We start from the raw sequence: 17,242 nt of genomic DNA, 5'->3' as shown, positions 1-17,242 counted from the left end.
AAACACATCAGAAAATAGGAACTTTTTCTATAAATCAATGTCCTTAAAACAGAAAGGCAATTTGTTTGCTTTCACAGAGTACCAAGGAAATAAAAAAATAATCTGAAATTTGACTGAAGATTTGGCTTTGCAATGGTTAATTGAAAACTATTAGATTTTCAAAGTTTATCGATTACTTTCTTTGAGGCCTTGTCAAATACAAAACGGCAATGCTAACGGGATTTCGGCCTCTCATCAGAAAATAATATGTAGTCTTTTAACGTCAAGCTTGCCCAAATTGTCTGCTTAATTGAAAACAATAATGATTCCAGAGAATAAATCCACCATCGTAGGAAGGGGGTGCTTCCTCCATCTGTGGTCCCTTTTCTCTGCTTACTTGTGGGGGTTTGGATCAGCGGGTGTCGATAATCTGTCACCTGTGGGGTTGTGAAACTCTTTGAAATTTATGACCTTTGAGTAGCTTCTTCGTGAAAGATCGCTGCACGCCCCTGCCCCTAACCATGATGGTCAAAAAGCACCCTCTCACAATTACAAGTAGAGAACCGACGTCTTTGGCACCCACCTGATTGAGTTCATCTTCAGCCGCTCTTCTCAGATTAGGATCGATAGTCCCTCTCAGAGCTTGAATTATCCTGTTGGGATCCATTACTCCAATTCACGTGTCCCTCTATATGCACTACATGCAAATACCATTAACACTGCTCACTTATTTTTTAAGGCCGTTGTGGACGTACATGAATGACGCTCGGGCGGTGACTGAATTTGACACTAAATCAAAAATTAAATATTTTGGTGAGGACCACTGCTGAATATCAGACAGTGAAAGTGGCTCTCAAGCGGAAGAATTATCGGTTAGTTTTCAAATTCCATCAATCTTTGAAAACGTAAAGACTCTGCCGGTGAGCAGCGGCTGGAGGGCGTAAACGTAAACTAAATGAGAACACTTTACGACACTTTACGGCATCTTTCATGAGTAGTTCTGGATGATTGCTACCACCTTGAGTCTTAAAGTGGTTACTGCCAGAACTCATTGTTTGGTTAGGAATGGAATTGCCCTCCCCTTGTTTTCACCTCGTGACAAAATGTTTTTGTGTGTTTTTATTCATATTTATTGAATTTTAGATAATTCATAAGTAGTCAACAACAGAGAACAACAACGAGAGTGAAAGAGAAAGCCTGAAAGATTGGCCTTTTGCACCACAGAACTGCAGTGTTAAAAGAAAAAGTCTTGCACATTGGAAATTAATTTACCTCAAAAACTAAAACTACCTTACGCCAATGGCCGAATTTAGACTTTTGAATCGGTGAAATGAAAATTTCCCAAATATTATAGCCTTGCTCCAAATGCAGAAGTGCACTGGTGATTATCACAACTTTCAAAGTTCCTACGCAAGTTAATTTCACAATTTAAGTGAGAGATATTTTCCAATGAAAACTCCAGTATCTGGAAATTAGGAAGGAGGAACACTCAAAATTTACATCATACCTTCGTGGTCGTTACGCACATATTTCCTGTTTGTTTTTAATGAAAATGCAAGCACACAATATAACTGCTCACATTTTATTTAGCCACACCAAGACACCAAATTGACCACTTCAGTTTGGATTTTATGTCAACATATTGGCCATTTGTGTTCAACACCATCCCCACCACCAAAACAGTTTTCAGTTGTTTGAGTTCATGGCAAGTTTGATTATTGATCAGTATCCCTATTTCACATTTTAAAGAACTGTCGCAACAAAACAGTAGGAGTTTGGGTGAAAAAGTTACTGCACGCTGGATGACAATGTTTGCTACTAAGCCAAGAGTTCACACAGAACTCAGTCCTGGTAAAGCAAAAAGCCAGAAAATGTACTATACTTCCAAGTGCTTCCATAAATAGCACCACGATGTAATCTAAGCCAAACCTGATCTCCTTGGAAGAGAGGTAAAATGGCATGGTTGCTAGCTGTCTCATGATCCGGTGCGCCATCATTAGCATAGGCTGACACCATTACTTCTTCATTACACATGAGGTTGACATAAAGTGGCACATTAATTGCTAGTTTAAGGATGTGGAACATGAAAACATACATTCCATTAACAGGACAGGTAAAGCGTCCAATGTGGGTGTCAAACATCTCTCCCATGTTGCTGTGCAGCTGATCAAAAACAATGGGCTGGTCTAGGTTGCCCGGTGCAAAGTTGACAGTGCGAGAGGCTGTGAATGCAACTCTCAGTGGCTGGGAGAGAGGGTAAAATTGCATAGGAAGAAGGGAAGTGCGATGGTGGCCTTGAGGACTATGCGAGACCTCAATGATGGAGACCGGAAGGGAATCGCTATGTCCTGAATCCACCGTTGTCAATTCTGCACGGTCTGGGCTGTTCATCTTTGACGACTCACACCAGGCTGCTGCGATGAAATTGTTTTGTGAACATAGAACCGACATGCTTCGCCAAATAGTTTCAGTTCTCAAAATTCTTTAACATGCCTGCCTATATGTATTTTGTTATTTAATACGCGAGACAACTCATGTTCATGTCTCAGGTTCATGTCTAGTGGTTCAATGTCTCCAGTGGATCAATGTCTCCAGTGGTTCAATGTCATCTAGTGGTTCAATGTCATCTAGTGGTTCAATGTCTTAGGTTCATGTCTAGTGTAGTACACAATGTTAGCAAACAGCACATTGACCCTTTAACATCTTTAACATCTGTGATGCTAGTTATTGATCAACTTTGCTTAATTTTTTCTATTATTTATTTAATTTTCCCTTGTCCACGACTCTAACTGATATTGGTGTGTGGTCCTTTATTCATGGTAAAAATGTCTGACAATATAGTAGTGTCTTACCACTGGAATGATGCTGTACTCCACATCCACAGACATGTTGGGATCCAGAATCCTGTAAGGATGTCAAAGGTTATTAAAATGTTTCTTGAATACCTGTGTTTTGTGTAACTTGGCATGTTATGTAATTGCAAAGAGGCTACATGTAAACTCAAAAGTTTATGCTGAACAAAGGAAGATAAGGATATTTAAGAATTCTCTTACAACTGGAGCCCATCAGCATTTAATTGAAAGTCCCTTCCCGTGTGTTTTAGCAGCACACCAAGTTATCAGAGGGTGTGCGCACTTGTACAATTACATCTTGGTTATTTCTATTTTCGCAAAAAAAAAAAACAGCATTTGAATAAGGGTGGGTGTGCACAGATTTTACAGCAACTATACAAACAAATGTCCGTAGCTACTAATACCGTATACCATCACATGATTACCGTATTCATTCTAATTATCGCCCAGGGCGATAATAAGAGAAGGTTTACGTCCAACAGGGGGGTGGGCGATTAACAGAGAACACTTTTTGTCCAATCGCCAAGGGGCACTGAAATGGCCGATATTTTGTATATTTTCCTTGTGTAGTATGCAATACCTGCATCTCACTGGTGTTCTTAACACTAGAACAGTGGCTGTTTTGAGCTACCTCTAACAGCGGGGTGCGTCAATTGACGCTCCATCGATGCGACACGTTACCGTCGCACATCACATGTTGCGCACGTCATGTTATCGCGATCGTCTTGTTCGAGCGCACGCCCCGATAATGTAATTGTGTGAGGATATTGTAGCGGAGTGACGAGTGTAATTGTATCATAGTTTATGGAGAAAAACAAATTTAAAAGGGACATTCGACGTGCTGTCAAATCAGTCATATTCAAACTTGCGCAATGACGTCGGCACGCGGTCGCGGAGGAAAACATAAGTATTGGGGGGAATTTTTAGCAGCAATTAGAGGTAACAATGTTTTTTATTTATGTCGTCGCTAACACACACTGGGCGATTATTAGATTATGGGCGATAATTAGAATAAATACAGTAAAGCACTAACGGAGCTAGAGTTGGGCCCACCGGGGCACTGCCCCTGAAAAATGCCAGATCATTGATTGTTGGGTATTACCAATTTGTCCTGAATTTATTTTTTCAAAATGTTTCCATCTGCCATTTACCAAATTTTTAAAATCAGCATTTTCTGTAGAATTCATGGAGATTGTAAAGGAGGGGGTACGGATACTTTCATTTATGCATGCTTTCATTTATGAATGCTGTAATTTATTTCAGATCACGCTATATAATACAGTATTTTTTAAATTTATTAAGATTTATTTTTCAAACAAAGACAACATATAAACAATTCGACCTAAAAACAATGAAATTCAGGGCCGGTTGTGTAAATATAATATGATACGGCTATTATAGTACATTTAAATGATGTTCACAATTACAACAGCCCTCTGATGAAAACCACGACATAGCAGCACTTTACCTTAAGAGATTTATTTACTTACTCTTGGGGCACCAAAGAGAGGGCCGTAGTTCTTAAGATGAGATTGGAAAATGCATGTCCCCCCTGACAAACAGAAAGTTCAGTATCAAAATGTGTGTTACGCTTAAAATATTTGACAGAATCTGATTAAACCAGCATTGTAATTTATGATGACATTTATGTTCATGTTTTATTTAGTTTCTTTTGGACATGGAATACAATTGAATATGTAGCTTGTCATAGCTGAATATTTGCTCAGTAAACACACAATTGACAGATAGTTGCATGCTAACATCTTCTCACACAAAAGTAAAAAGAACAATATATGGAGTTTAAAAAGAAAAAAAAAAACAATACTTATATTATATAAGCTTTAAGATTTTAGGTTCAATTATCCTTTAAAAGCCACCAGAGGCATACCCAGTGTGTGCGAGTCATCTTCTGTGGGTGCAAACTCAGGTGGTGTTTGGGTGTAGGAATTGATGTACATTGGTTCTACATTTGCATCCCCATTGAAGACCTACAATAAAAAGAAAATTGTGTTAGAAATTAAGTAATACTACAGAGACTAAGTGTTGCAAAAAGTTTGCTAATGTACATACAGTAATGCAACAAATCGATTAATCGACAACTAAAAATTATCAAATTATCAATTTGATAAATTGCTTTTCTTTTTTCATTTAAAGTTGTCAATATATTCAGAATTTGAGCTTCTCTACATGTAACTCAGATTTCTGTAATTCCTCATGAAATGAGACGGATTAGCTTAGTGTTGAATCAAAATTAACCAATAGCTTCTAATTTGGAAAACTATGATCAACATTTTTCATGATTTAAATTTTAACATGATTCCATCTTCATTTTACTGACGATACGTAAATCGATAGCCAAGTTCTTGTTAAGAACAGAATGGCACATTGGAAAAGTAGAACACTAAGCTACATGTATACCACATGAGCACACGCATTCTTGATAGTCATAAAAGGCAAGAAAAAAAATTGAAAGACTCACTGATGGGATATCATGAAATTGTACGGTAGTGACAGTTTGCTTTGCAGGCGGTGTGGAAAATGCATGCTTGGGAGCCGGAATAGAGATGCTTGGTGCCATCCTGTTACAGGGAGAAATCTTTCCTGATTCAGCCACCAGTGTCTGAGGAATACAGAGTTTGAATATGTCAAAAAAAAAGGCTCAGCTATTTGAAAATTCTGAAACAAAATATTAGAGGCAGGGCAAAATAGCAATGTGCTATTGCATTGACACCTAAAGCATTTTGCAAGTGCAACATATTTTAAGTTACGTCAGATTTCACACCCTCATATACTTATGAACTTCAAACTGACAGATTGTAGACTCTGGCATGCAAAACAAGGGTGAAGAAAATTTATTCTCTTCAGACACATGACGTGGTTCCTGTCGGGGGGGTGGGGGGTATTGCAGTTTAAACGGATACCATAAAAACATATTTTGGAGGGCAACCTTACATTTGAGGAAATCTCCAGCTCATAGCTTTTTAGGCTCTGATCCCCATTTGTCAGTCTGGTGTTGTGGTCCAGAAGCCTGATAGGCAGTGGGGTGGACTGTGAATGGAAAATGAAGGAGTTAAATAACATTTTTTAGCTAACACTTGACCATGACAGAGTGGATAATTAGTTAAAAAAAAAAAAAGATCTACACACCCCTGTTTAGATGTCAAGATAAAGAGCTAGAGAGAAACCTATACCAGTTTTACTGCTTCACTGAAAACCAGCCTTTCAGGGTTGCTCATTTTGTACCAGACCATAAAAGTCACCTGTTTTAATTAACCTGTTCACTTGAGGAATTTTCCAAATACATTTTCTGAGCATTCCTAAAATATAGCCTTTTCTGCTGCTTTCTAGTTGAGAAGTACAGGGTTTAGGTCACATGGAAAATGTTTCAAAAACATTTGTTAGTGTGCTTTTTTTTTTTATTTTATCAAGGGGTGTGTACCAGTCACACTTTTTGTAATAGCAACAACTAAAGGACTGCTTACATGCATTTCTTTGGGCAGGGGATCACTTGAGTTTTTCAAAGCTGTTGGTTGGGACAACAAAAACATTGAGTATTAAGTAATTTACATTCATATATTTTATCCTGTTTGTAACACTGTTGAGCATTTCATCAGAGCAAAACTGACATCCACACAGTATGTTGACAACGGATGAGTTAATGGGAAAAAACAAACAAAAAAAACCCAGAAATGATTAGAAATAACTGTAGTCATTCAAAAAAAATAAAAATGAAAATCAGACATTTCTTTTGAATCACTTTGACAAACAATTTCATGAAATAGGCCTGGACAAATATTTTTTAGGCAGTCCGTTTTTATTCTAATGGGTACCAATATTTTGTTTGTTTTTATTAGGCTTTTTTAAAACATTATGACAGAAGTTATTTCTGTGACCACTGTGGGTTATTTATTAAGAGCGGTAGCCACAATTTTTTTTCACATGTGCAATCCGCTATTTACACGATATACTAAGGTGAAGCGTAATATTGCCTCCTAGTGGCATTTTGATGTATGACTAATTAGTAAAAGTACACTATAGCCTAATTTAGCTTTCATTCTAAATCTGCCAGAATTGCAATTTGTAATGGTTCAACATTACCCAGAGGAGATGACAATTCTGGTTGCTCCTTTTTAAATCTGGAGATTCCATTTTCTGAAGTGGACTCGCAATCTATAAGAGAATCCTAGACAGCAAGGTAAAATCTTTAACAAAACTGTTAATATCCATCATAAGAATGCTATGGTTTGTATTGATTTCTTAGTACACTGCTCTAGGTCTTCATTTGCTACATTCCACCTGCATGAAACTGAAAGAGCCGTGGATCTTGGTCATCAGGTCCTCCAAGTATTTGTTCCTCAAGATAGGGTCTTTAGGAAAGGCCGGAGAGCTGAATATCATTGCAGGTAAAGGCTTGTGAAGGTCCTGCCAAGAAATACAAGGCGTACGTAATGGGTCTTTGACTTTGACTTCTGACTTTTTTCTTTAAATAAATATTTTTGTACTCACAATCAAGGAATTTCGCTCTGTTTTAACTTTCTTCTCTTTTTCCTGAAGAAAATAAAGTCATTCACATCATCATCCTGTTTTGTTTTTTTTAAAAGGAATGCATTTTTCATAATTTTGCTCGGCTAATATCCTTTATTTGTACTTTTCTAGCCTTTTATATTTTCTACAAAAATTCTGAGGGGGAGCGGGTGCGTATTTATGAATACAATATTTTCCTCTACTACAATGAACCAACCAAACGAATTTGTGTTTTGGTACCCGCAAATTCAAAATTTGTGTATGTATTTCTTTTTTTGAGTGTGTGTGGAGTCAATCCCTTGTTTTTTTTGTGAAAAATACATATTTTATCAGCCTTATTTGAAGAATTTGGAGGTTGGGGGTGTGGTTGCCATTTGCGGACCATTTTTCCCATATATAAAATTGTATTTTTCTCAGACATCGGGTTACGAAGTTGTGTGGTCCTGTGTGAAGTAGTGCTAATGACCCCCCCCCCAATAATTTAAGTTGCACTGCACATCCCTGGCTTGTATAATGGAACATGAAAATCAAGAGCCTTCCCTACAGAGAACTCTTTATATTTAAATTAGAAAATTATTATTAATTACAGGAAATGAAAAAAATCTAACAAAATTAAAGAATATTTTAGCACACTGAAAACATGTCATGTTGTTTTCAATGTGCTATAATCCTTAATAGTGTTGTTCTACATGTATTTTTTTGTTTCGTGTCAATAATATTTTTCAATTTTTGTTGTTGTCTAATGTTGATTTTTGTGTTTTCAAGTTTAACAAATAAAATAAAATAGTAATTGTTTTTTTTCAATTTTTGGAAATGTTACCTGTCTACTACCAGCTGATTTGCATTTGCCGGTAATTTTAGGGATTAGATTGGCTGCTGCTTTCCATGATGTCTTGGCTGCAGCCTGAGGTGAAACGCCTTCATTGGGGAGCTCAAAATCCCAGTTGTCAGGAGAGTCATTCTCTTCCTTATAATTCTGAGCAAGAAAATTCACATGTCTGAAAAGCCTCAAGTTACATTCTACATTAAAGTGAAATAGGAAAAACAGGGTATGAAAAAAAAAAAAATTCATAGTACCCAAACAGATCAAATTTGACCTCAGAGGTTCAATTTGTCAAGTGTTGTGATGAATGTATGCCATCATTGATGATGTAACATGAGGTAATGCAATGAGATCCATTTAGCCATGTGTGTTGAAGCGATGGCACAAACCATAAAGTGTATGTGTGCTGGGTTGTTCCAGGCAGATTGGCATTGTTGTAATCCCAAATTTCGGCACTAGAGTGTGATCAAATTGGCCTTGTTGTAATTCCAAATTCAGACAGCTGAGGATGCCATATTTCAGCACTAGAGTGTGATCCAAAGAGTGTAATTCTAAATTTAGACAGCAAAGGGTGCCCAATCTTTACACGAGACCTATCCATATTTGCACACAATCATGGAGCCAAGGTACTTTTAGTTATTTTTGTTTTCCGCTAAAATATATAACCTATAACAGCTTCGCAGAATAGTCACATATGTTAACGTAGGGGTGCCCATGATCATAAAGTGTTATTTTTATGTGTTAAGACAATATATGTTAACGTAGGGGTGCCCATGTTCATAAAGTGTTTATGATTCATGTGTTAAAATAATCACAGTTTAGTAGGTTTGGTATTACATATGTTAATCAACTGTTTATGTTAATCAATATTATGTCTATGATGATTGAGGACGTATAAAGGTGTTAGTTTGGGTCGAAACTGAACTTTTGGATGTAGTAAGGCTTAGGAAAAAAAGTAAAAGAAAAGAAAAAGTTAAATAGAGAAGTAACCCAGGACAAGCTACAGCTGCTAAGTGTTAGTTTGGGTTGAAACGTAATCTTTGGGTGGAGTAAGGCTAAAAAAGAAAAAAAGATAAGTTAAATAGAAATGTAACCCACTGCTAACTACAACTGCGCAACCAAAAACTGTAGAACTTCAGTCACACTTAAAAAAATGCTTGATATAAAAGAAAAAAAAGAAAAATGAAATGCAGCCTCACCTCTTTCGAAACTTCAGGCTGTGTCAATTTTGGTTTTGCTATCAAAAGACACAAAATGATTAGACATGTACAGATGTCAAGTTAACTTTTAAACATCTTAAATGTATTTGTTATTTATTAAACACCACAAATTTATTTTTTAATTAATTTTTGTCATTTTTGTCTTCATAAGGGCCACCAATACATCTTTGATTCAAGGTACCAATTAGCTTTAATAGTGCTACCACCGGCACAGCATAGGTATCATCACAATAACTACATTAACATACCTAGAGTAGCTTTGGAAGGAAGACAAGCGAAATACTTGCACTTTAATAACCTGGTAACCTCCTCTTTAAGCAATTTAACTGAAAAAACAAAACAAAAAAAAACCAAGACAGTTTTATGCATGTTTATTGTACCAGAATTTTACCCAAGCTAATCAATATAATCTACTGTACACGCACACACACGTACAAATACATTAATAAATTCTCCGATACGTACATGTTGATCCAGCCACTGTTTTTTCTTCTCCTTCCAGAAGGTCAATATACATTACAGACGCTTCCTCCATCCACTCCTCTAAACTTAAACGCAGTAAAGAAAATTCAAACAAATGAGTTTATTACGTGTTCCTGTTTTGATTACGAAATTTATTTTGGTGAAGGCAAAATATTGGTGTTAAAACTTTAAAAACATACTAACTCCATGTTACTTTGATGAAATGTCTAACAATATAAATCCTTGTTTTAAAATCCGAACAAAAAGTTCTGTGAGTTTCGGCGATCATACAATTAAACCTTAAACTTTTCAAATTAATCTCTTATCGGCCTCATATACTTACTTTTTAAGGGCTGATGCAAATATTCGTCAAATATCTGCGACGATAATCAGTCTATCCCTAATTTCAACAGCAAGTACACCACATACTGTGATTCCAAAACACCGTTCAAAATAAATGGCTTCCAAACGATTTTAAGAATAGGACTACGACGATCCCTTGTGGCCGTAAAACTAATTTCATTTCATAAGGGACAGGAAAGCCTAAATAATTCAGTAAAACGTTTTTTTTTTCCTTTTTACTGTGAGGTCAGTGCTTTGTAACAGGAAAGTATAAAATTTAAACTGCTCCTCAAACCAAGGAAGATAGACTGAAAACCAAAAAAACGAAGAAAAAAAATTAATAGGCAAGAAAATAATCACCTCAGTCTGTCATCCTGCCTTACTCCGAGCAAGGTGGCCAGCTGGCTCAAGCTGTTGAGATGCTTTGCTGGTAGGCACGGCGCCTGGTTGTGTCCGGTTAGCAGGTCTTTCTTGACATGGGCCTGTTGTACGCTGTTAAGAAGGTGTTGGACTTGGAGCACCATGCTGAGCCGTTTCTTCTCCTCCTCCATTCTTGCCAGTTTCTCCCTCTTTACTGCCTTCTTCTGTGACCTCAGTAGCTGCAAACCCAAGACAGTAACATTTGGATAAATGCTCATTTGTGTGAAGGCCTGCACACGTTATTCTACTTTTTCATTTCTCGCACTTTTTTTTTTGTACTGCTACTACCTCCGTCATCCGATTCACCGCATTCCAATTTCAACATATTCTAAATACCGTATTTATTCTAATTATCGCCCATATTCTAATAATCGCCCAGTGTGCGTTTGCGATGACAAATAAAAAACAGTGATACCTCTAATTATCGCCCATGCTGCTAAAAATTCCCCCCAAAACTTACGTTTTCCTCCGCGACCGCATGCCGACGTCATTGCGCAAGTGTAAATATGACTGATTTGACAGCATGTCGAATGTCCCTTTTAAATTGTTTTTCTCCAAAAACTATGATACAATTACACTCGTCACTCCGCTACAATTTCCTCACACAGTTACGTTTTCGGAGCGTGCGCTCAAACAAGACCATCGCGATAACATGACGTGCGCAACATGTGATGTGCGACGGTAACGTGTCGCATCAATTGACGCACCCCGTTGTTAGAGGTAGATCAAAACAGCCGCTGTTCTAATGTTAAGAACATCAGTGAGATGCAGATATTGCATACTAAACAAGGAAAACATTATCACCCTGGGCGATAATTAGAATAAACACGGTAATCATGTGATGGGCGCTTCCATTTTTTTCATTCCAATAAATTTCCGTTTTTGCAAAATTCACAAATTTCCGTCAAAATTTTCCCCATTCATTCTTAATGGCACATTCAACATTTCATATTTACATTGTTCCAGTTTAAAATTCACATCATTCAGCACATTCAAATCACATTGGGGAAGATGAAATGAACAGGAAGTGCCCCAAGATAAACAGGAAGTGAACCGAAAGTGTCCCAAATTTAACAGGAAGTGAACCAGAAGTGCCCCAAATTGAATCGGAAGTGCCAACAAACCGGAAGTGAACTAAATTTATCCGGACGTAACCCCGAACAAACCAAAAGTTCCCCAGATAAACCGGAATTGACCTATAGTGAACCGGAAGTGCCCTTAACTGAACCGGATGTTCCACAAATCAAACCGGAAATGCTTCATACAAACCAAAAGTGCTCTAAATTGAACCAGAAATGCCACAAACAAACCAGAAGTGGCCTGCATTGAGCCGGTTTCAACTTTAGGATTCCAAAGTATGGGTTACTAACATGTAGTTTTCATTTCGTTCATAATTCCAATAGTTTTGGCACTAGATTTTACTTTAAACCTTTCGTCCAAGTCAACCGGTTTCAACTTTAGAATCCCCAAGTTACTAACCTGTAGTCTGTTTCGTTCCAAATGTTTTCCAAATTTGGACTTTTCCCCTCATTTATTCTCTTCGGGGTATTCACCAACTGCTCTATTTTCTACATTTTTTGTCCGATTAAACCCGTTTCAACTTTTTTGTCATTTGACATTATTCTGTAGCATTCCGAAAGTATTTGTTCAACTTCTTCGCCTTCACACGCAATTTCTATGAAATTGCATTTTCTAGTATTTAGTTACTGTTAATAGGCCAACTTGAGCTGTTGGATAATTGAGATAACTTGGAAAAGCAGTATGGGGAACAGCAATTGTACTTTTCTGCTCAGAATTCCAAAGGCAAATGTATACAGTACCACTCATTGCTTAGCTAATATGGCAAAACTAGCTTAAGAAGCAGTTGAGTAAATGACGGGACACTACTATCAAGTAACTCAAATATCAAATCGCAGTATACAAATTTCTTCTTTTACATTTAAATTGTCATTCAAAACTTTAACTTGAATAAAATTGCATTTGAGGATGCTCAGTTATTGAACTAGACCAAAGTAGCACAAGTGCAACAAATTAGCTCACCTTGGATACAAGTAATTTTTTTCAGGTAAAGTTCCAGTTAAAAATTCAAGTGAATTGATTTTTATTGGATAGAGACAATATTCAAGTCAGTGTAGTAGCAACTGGCTATTAAACTCTTACGTTTTGAGTCAAGCTGCCGAGTGTTTTATGGAGCTCCTTGGCAAACTCCAGGTTATGCACCACCTGCTCATATTTCTCAGTAGCAGCCTAAAAACAAAAACAACTTAGTCACAATAACTTGGTGTCATTTAGAAAAGACGGACTCACCATTTGATCTTTATTTAAAGTCTCACCACAGGCCAGGCATCTTTTATAGTGTTCCAGTTTCAACTACGGCAAGCAAGACAAAAAAAATCCTATGCATTTCGCCTAACACACATCCCAGCATGCTTTTTAAACTCTTTAGCCACATTTTCATGTTCCTACCTTTTTTTTCTCCAAGTTGCGGACCTTGTGTTTGAGGCAGATAAGTCCATCTTCTATATAGTTTTCATACCCATAATAGGCATTGGGGAAATCAAAGCTCGGCAGGGCACCGAGGCTTTCAGGTGAATCTCCTTTTGGACTCACAACAATCACATTGCCTTCTAATTTTTCCTTCTCTTCTGATTGTTCATCAACAAGTGTGACACCCACCGTTGGGGAAGGAGGGAGCTGCACCATTGCTAGGCTCCACAACTACAATAGGGAAAAATATTTGTACATCAGTATACAGACATTCAAACCCAGGTAAATATTTATATATGTACCCATTTATATTTTCATGCGTTTTTTTTCACATGGTTGGGTAAAAGAGGATCTGAAAGTGAGTGGCACTTGTGTGGGTTTCCTTAAAATATTGATAGCTAGATATATACAGATGTTAAACCAATATCGTATCGATATTTCAGGTCTTCGTATCAATACAGTAGGGGACACAGGGGTGCCTGAATGAGTAAAGTTATTCATTCAATCATCTGTCCGTACAGCTCATAATTCCGCCCCAATAAATTCAAAATGTGTGCACATTTTTCCTTTGGGTTTATGGGTGTGTTCAACATAAACCAAAAAGCAGTAAGGTATATTATTGTATCATATCGCATTGTGTAAAACTGTATTGAATCATAGCGTATCGTGACTTGTGTATCGAGGTATCATATGTCAGGTTCATAAAGATACCCAGTTCTAGATTGCACTGAATGAGTTAAGCATGATGATTAAACAGATTTTCAACGTCTTAAAGATTTACATCCTTTTCTCTTAGACAATACAATAAACATTTGTTTTCAAATTATTTCTTTTAAAATTCACAACGTATCACTTAGAAAATTAACAGAGAATTTGAATTCGCTAAATAATTAGCTGAGGTTTGCAATCACTTGCACAGGCGCACGCGCGGGCGCGCACACACGCACGCGCGGGCGCGCACACACGCACGCACGCGCGCACACACACACACACACACACACACACACACACACACACACACACACACACACTTTATATAGAGTTTGCTGAGAAGTCATACTACCAAATTTTTAAACCCACTAACACGGCTGATAAGTCTATTCCCAAAATATCCGCATGACTACTTGAAGTCTAACACTCAACTATACTTTTTTTAACCTTTAATGACGTTCTATGACAATGCTGAAACAATTCCTACTTATTAAATGAAAACGAAAACCGTTTGACAGTTAATTGCTCACAAGCTACGACGATGAAACAAACTAAATTAATGTGCAAGACTGCAAGTGTCTTCAACTTGATGCGATTTAAATACTGAAGAGCAAACTTCAATCAAACTTTGCCATCGTTCCTAACCCAAACCATACTTGTAATTATTTGAAAGACACAAAAATTCTCACTAGAGGAATGACGACGAGCATGTCGCAAAACAAACAAAAAAAAACTAACAAAACAAAAAAACACCAACCTTATGGCTCTAGTTTGGGCGTTGATTTCAAAATTGAGACCAAATGAAGTCACCAGTACTCCGAATAGTTGAGAGTTTGCAAGGTGGTCAGTTTGCAGAGGGCGCCGTTTGGTTTGCTTTTGATTTATAGTGCACTCCCTTTGGAATACTTCCGGTACTACATTTTTTTATTTATTTTTTTTTACCTTTTTTAAGAGTATGGATAAGTGGCCCTTGTCTTTTTTGTTCATCACGTTTGGAAGCAGATATTTGAAAATAGAAAAACGACCGATTACTTGATGTTTGAAGAAACGGAAATACTTGCAAATAGTGTTCCCAGTGCAGGTATGACTATTGTTTTAAATTGTTGGTGGCATGTTCAAAAATGAACTGTGCCGGGGTTCCACACTTTTAGGGACATATTCGTATGTACAACCCCCCCCCAGCAAATCTATTGGTCACACGTACACACACACGCACGCACACACACACGCGCGCGCGCGCACACACACACACACACACACACACAAATTGCCACAATCTAAGTATTTCACGTTAGACAATTTTTTGACCAAATCAAAATATGATAAAAATATAAAATGGATTACAGGTAAATTACAGAAGGAAAAAACAAACATTTATAGTACAAAATATAGGTACAGCCAAGTACAAAAAAATGTGCAACAGGTGAGTATAGCGCTCTGCATAATACACACAAGGTAGTAAATTTTATTTAATCAGTGTTGTTAGATAAATTGTATATATATGTTATCATGCGTTCCCTAATGAGTACTTATTAATTAAGTTATTGCACAGAATGCTTGCTGTTTCGCCTTGCAGACATCACCCAGTCCACAACAAGTCAAACGATGCTGTCTGGAGCTTCCTGACCTTCTACACCTCTGGGAATCCAAGAAAGTTGTTGATAGCTCAGTCTATTTTGTTGATGTCTGCACATGTCATTTTGTCTTTGCACTCTTTTCACATGACTCCTTTTTGTTTCACAGCACTCTTTCCATTTCTCATGGCGTCCTGTCTGCGACTTCTAGTTTCACATAGAATCTCCCTTCTTCTCTCATGAGACAAAGCCCACGCTTCCCCCCCCCCCCCCAACCTATCAGGGGCTAGTCTCACATTGTAGGTAGGGCATTCCTAAATAAAAAGAGAGGAGTGTAAACAGACCTTTAGTGTAGTCGGATTGCTGTAAGTCTGAATGCACTCCTCGCGAGAAAAGACTCAACATTCTGCCTCACTGGTTTTGTCTGCTGATCCTTTTGCTGATTTTGAACCTAACAAGTGTTCTTACGCTTTACTTGAAAATATTTTGGACAGCTGCTACGATACCACATGCAGTAGCGTCAATTTATCACAACATACACTAATACTTTGGAAAAGTGTTATTTTCTATTGTTCCTTATATTTTGTAAAATCCCAAAGTCAAAGTCAGCTTTATTGTCAATTTCTCCACATGCCAAAGACACACAAAGAAACCGAAATTTCGTTCCCCCCTATCCCACGGTGACAAGACATGGCTCACAACAGACAAACAAGTAACAAGTATAACAAAAGCGTGCTGAATAAATAATGAATAAATAACACAACAATAAATAAATAAATAAGAGGAGCAGAAAAAAAAGGAGCAAGTGCGCGTACAGCAGACATTCCCGAAAATAGCGCAACAGCGCCACACGCTACGCAGAAGGGGGTAGCGAGTTCAGGGCCCTAACAGCCTGGGGAAAGAAGCTGTTGGCAAGTCTGGTGGTGCGGGAGCGCAGGCTCCTGTACCTCTTCCCAGAGGGCAGAAGGTCAAACAAAGAGTGAGCCGGGTGACTCACATCTCTGGCAATCGAGGTTGCCTTGCGGGCGAGATGGGAGGTGTAAATGTCCTTCAGGGAGGGGAGCGAAGCACCAATAATCTTACCAGCCGTATTCACTATGCGCTACAGGGCCTTCAAGTTCTGTTCAGTGCAGTTACCACCCCAGACAGCGATGCAACTGGTGATGACGCTCTCAATAGTGCCACGGTAGAATGTAGACAGGACTGCCTGAGGAGCACATGCACGCCTGAGCTTCCGCAGGAAGTACAGGCGGCGCTGAGCTTTCTTTGCCAGTGACGAGGTGTTTGCGGACCAGGAGAGGTCCTCACTGATGTGCACCCCCAGGAACTTGGTGCAGCTCACCCTCTCCACCACAGCACTATCGATGATCAGCGGCAGGTGTGTTGTGTGACCCTTCCGGAAGTCAACAATGATTTCCTTGGTCTTATTAACGTTCAGCAGGAGGTTGTTGTCCCTGCACCACGTGGTCAGAAGGTCAACCTCCGACCTGTACCGAGTCTCGTCGCCCTTTGTGATGAGACCCACCAGAGTCGTGTCGTCAGCAAACTTCACTATGCGGTTGTCGCTGTAGGTCGCAGTGCAGTCATGCGTCAGCAGGGTGAAGAGTAATGGACTGAGCACGCAGCCCTGGGGGGCCCCCGTGCTCAGCGTGACGCTGGCGGAGATTTTGTCGCCAACACGCACCACCTGAGGCCTCTGACAGAGGAAGTCCAGTATCCAGTTGCAGAGGGAGGTACTGAGGCCCAGCTCGTCGAATTTGCAGATGAGTCGCTGCGGCACAATGGTGTTGAAGGCAGAGCTGAAGTCCACAAACAGCAACCTCACATATGAGTCCTTTCTCTCCAGAT

The 17,242-nt window shown here is 38.5% G+C and overlaps 2 protein-coding genes across 10 annotated transcripts in view; both read right to left on the bottom strand.

Moving 5' to 3' along the window:
* ipo8 (importin 8) overlaps window positions 1-941 on the bottom strand; it is a 50,085-nt gene extending 49,144 nt beyond the window's left edge. For 3 of the 4 annotated variants that reach the window (XM_049761349.2, XM_049761350.2, XM_049761351.2), the window contains exon 1: window positions 563-941. In XM_049761349.2, coding sequence (XP_049617306.1) covers window positions 563-646 — 84 coding nt within the window. In that variant the 5' untranslated portion in view covers window positions 647-941. The remainder of the gene's footprint in view (window positions 1-562) is intronic. The other variant, XM_049761352.2, reaches the window with a different exon arrangement.
* A 606-nt stretch (window positions 942-1,547) lies between these two features.
* caprin2 (caprin family member 2) lies at window positions 1,548-14,739 on the bottom strand. 6 transcript variants are annotated; one of them, XM_049761365.1, is made up of 19 exons: window positions 14,578-14,739; window positions 13,089-13,340; window positions 12,930-12,992; window positions 12,783-12,869; window positions 10,563-10,801; window positions 9,864-9,946; window positions 9,647-9,724; window positions 9,378-9,415; window positions 8,176-8,331; window positions 7,338-7,379; window positions 7,128-7,253; window positions 6,930-7,014; window positions 6,314-6,354; window positions 5,784-5,879; window positions 5,311-5,451; window positions 4,720-4,819; window positions 4,322-4,383; window positions 2,832-2,883; window positions 1,548-2,393 (listed from the first exon to the last, which is right to left on the bottom strand). In XM_049761365.1, the coding sequence occupies exons 2-19, from the start codon at window positions 13,323-13,325 to the stop codon at window positions 1,822-1,824; spliced, it is 2,298 nt and encodes a 765-aa protein (XP_049617322.1). In that variant the 5' UTR covers window positions 13,326-13,340; window positions 14,578-14,739; the 3' UTR covers window positions 1,548-1,821. The 6 variants fall into 6 exon arrangements, with proteins under 6 accessions (XP_049617322.1, XP_049617323.1, XP_049617324.1 ...); XM_049761366.1 differs by lacking the exon at window positions 9,647-9,724; XM_049761367.2 differs by lacking the exon at window positions 14,578-14,739 and having other exon boundaries at window positions 12,930-12,994; window positions 13,090-13,281.
* Between the last annotated feature and the right edge of the window lie 2,503 nt (window positions 14,740-17,242).

Source organism: Syngnathus scovelli, chromosome 22, assembly GCF_024217435.2.
Source record: "Syngnathus scovelli strain Florida chromosome 22, RoL_Ssco_1.2, whole genome shotgun sequence".
NCBI classification, from domain to species: Eukaryota; Metazoa; Chordata; class Actinopteri; order Syngnathiformes; family Syngnathidae; genus Syngnathus; species Syngnathus scovelli.
This window is presented reverse-complemented; position numbering and strand designations above follow the sequence as displayed.

Excerpts from the sequence above, each read along its gene's own strand:
- caprin2 (XM_049761365.1), bottom strand. The coding sequence starts at position 13,325 with ATGGTGCAGCTCCCTCCTTCCCCAACGGTGGGTGTCACACTTGTTGAT. Across the intron at positions 12,870-12,929 it reads CTTTAAATAAAGATCAAATG|GCTGCTACTGAGAAATATGA; the intron begins GTGAGTCCGTCT and ends TTTTGTTTTTAG. Across the intron at positions 5,452-5,783 it reads AGCTGGAGATTTCCTCAAAT|ACACTGGTGGCTGAATCAGG; the intron begins GTAAGGTTGCCC and ends TGTATTCCTCAG.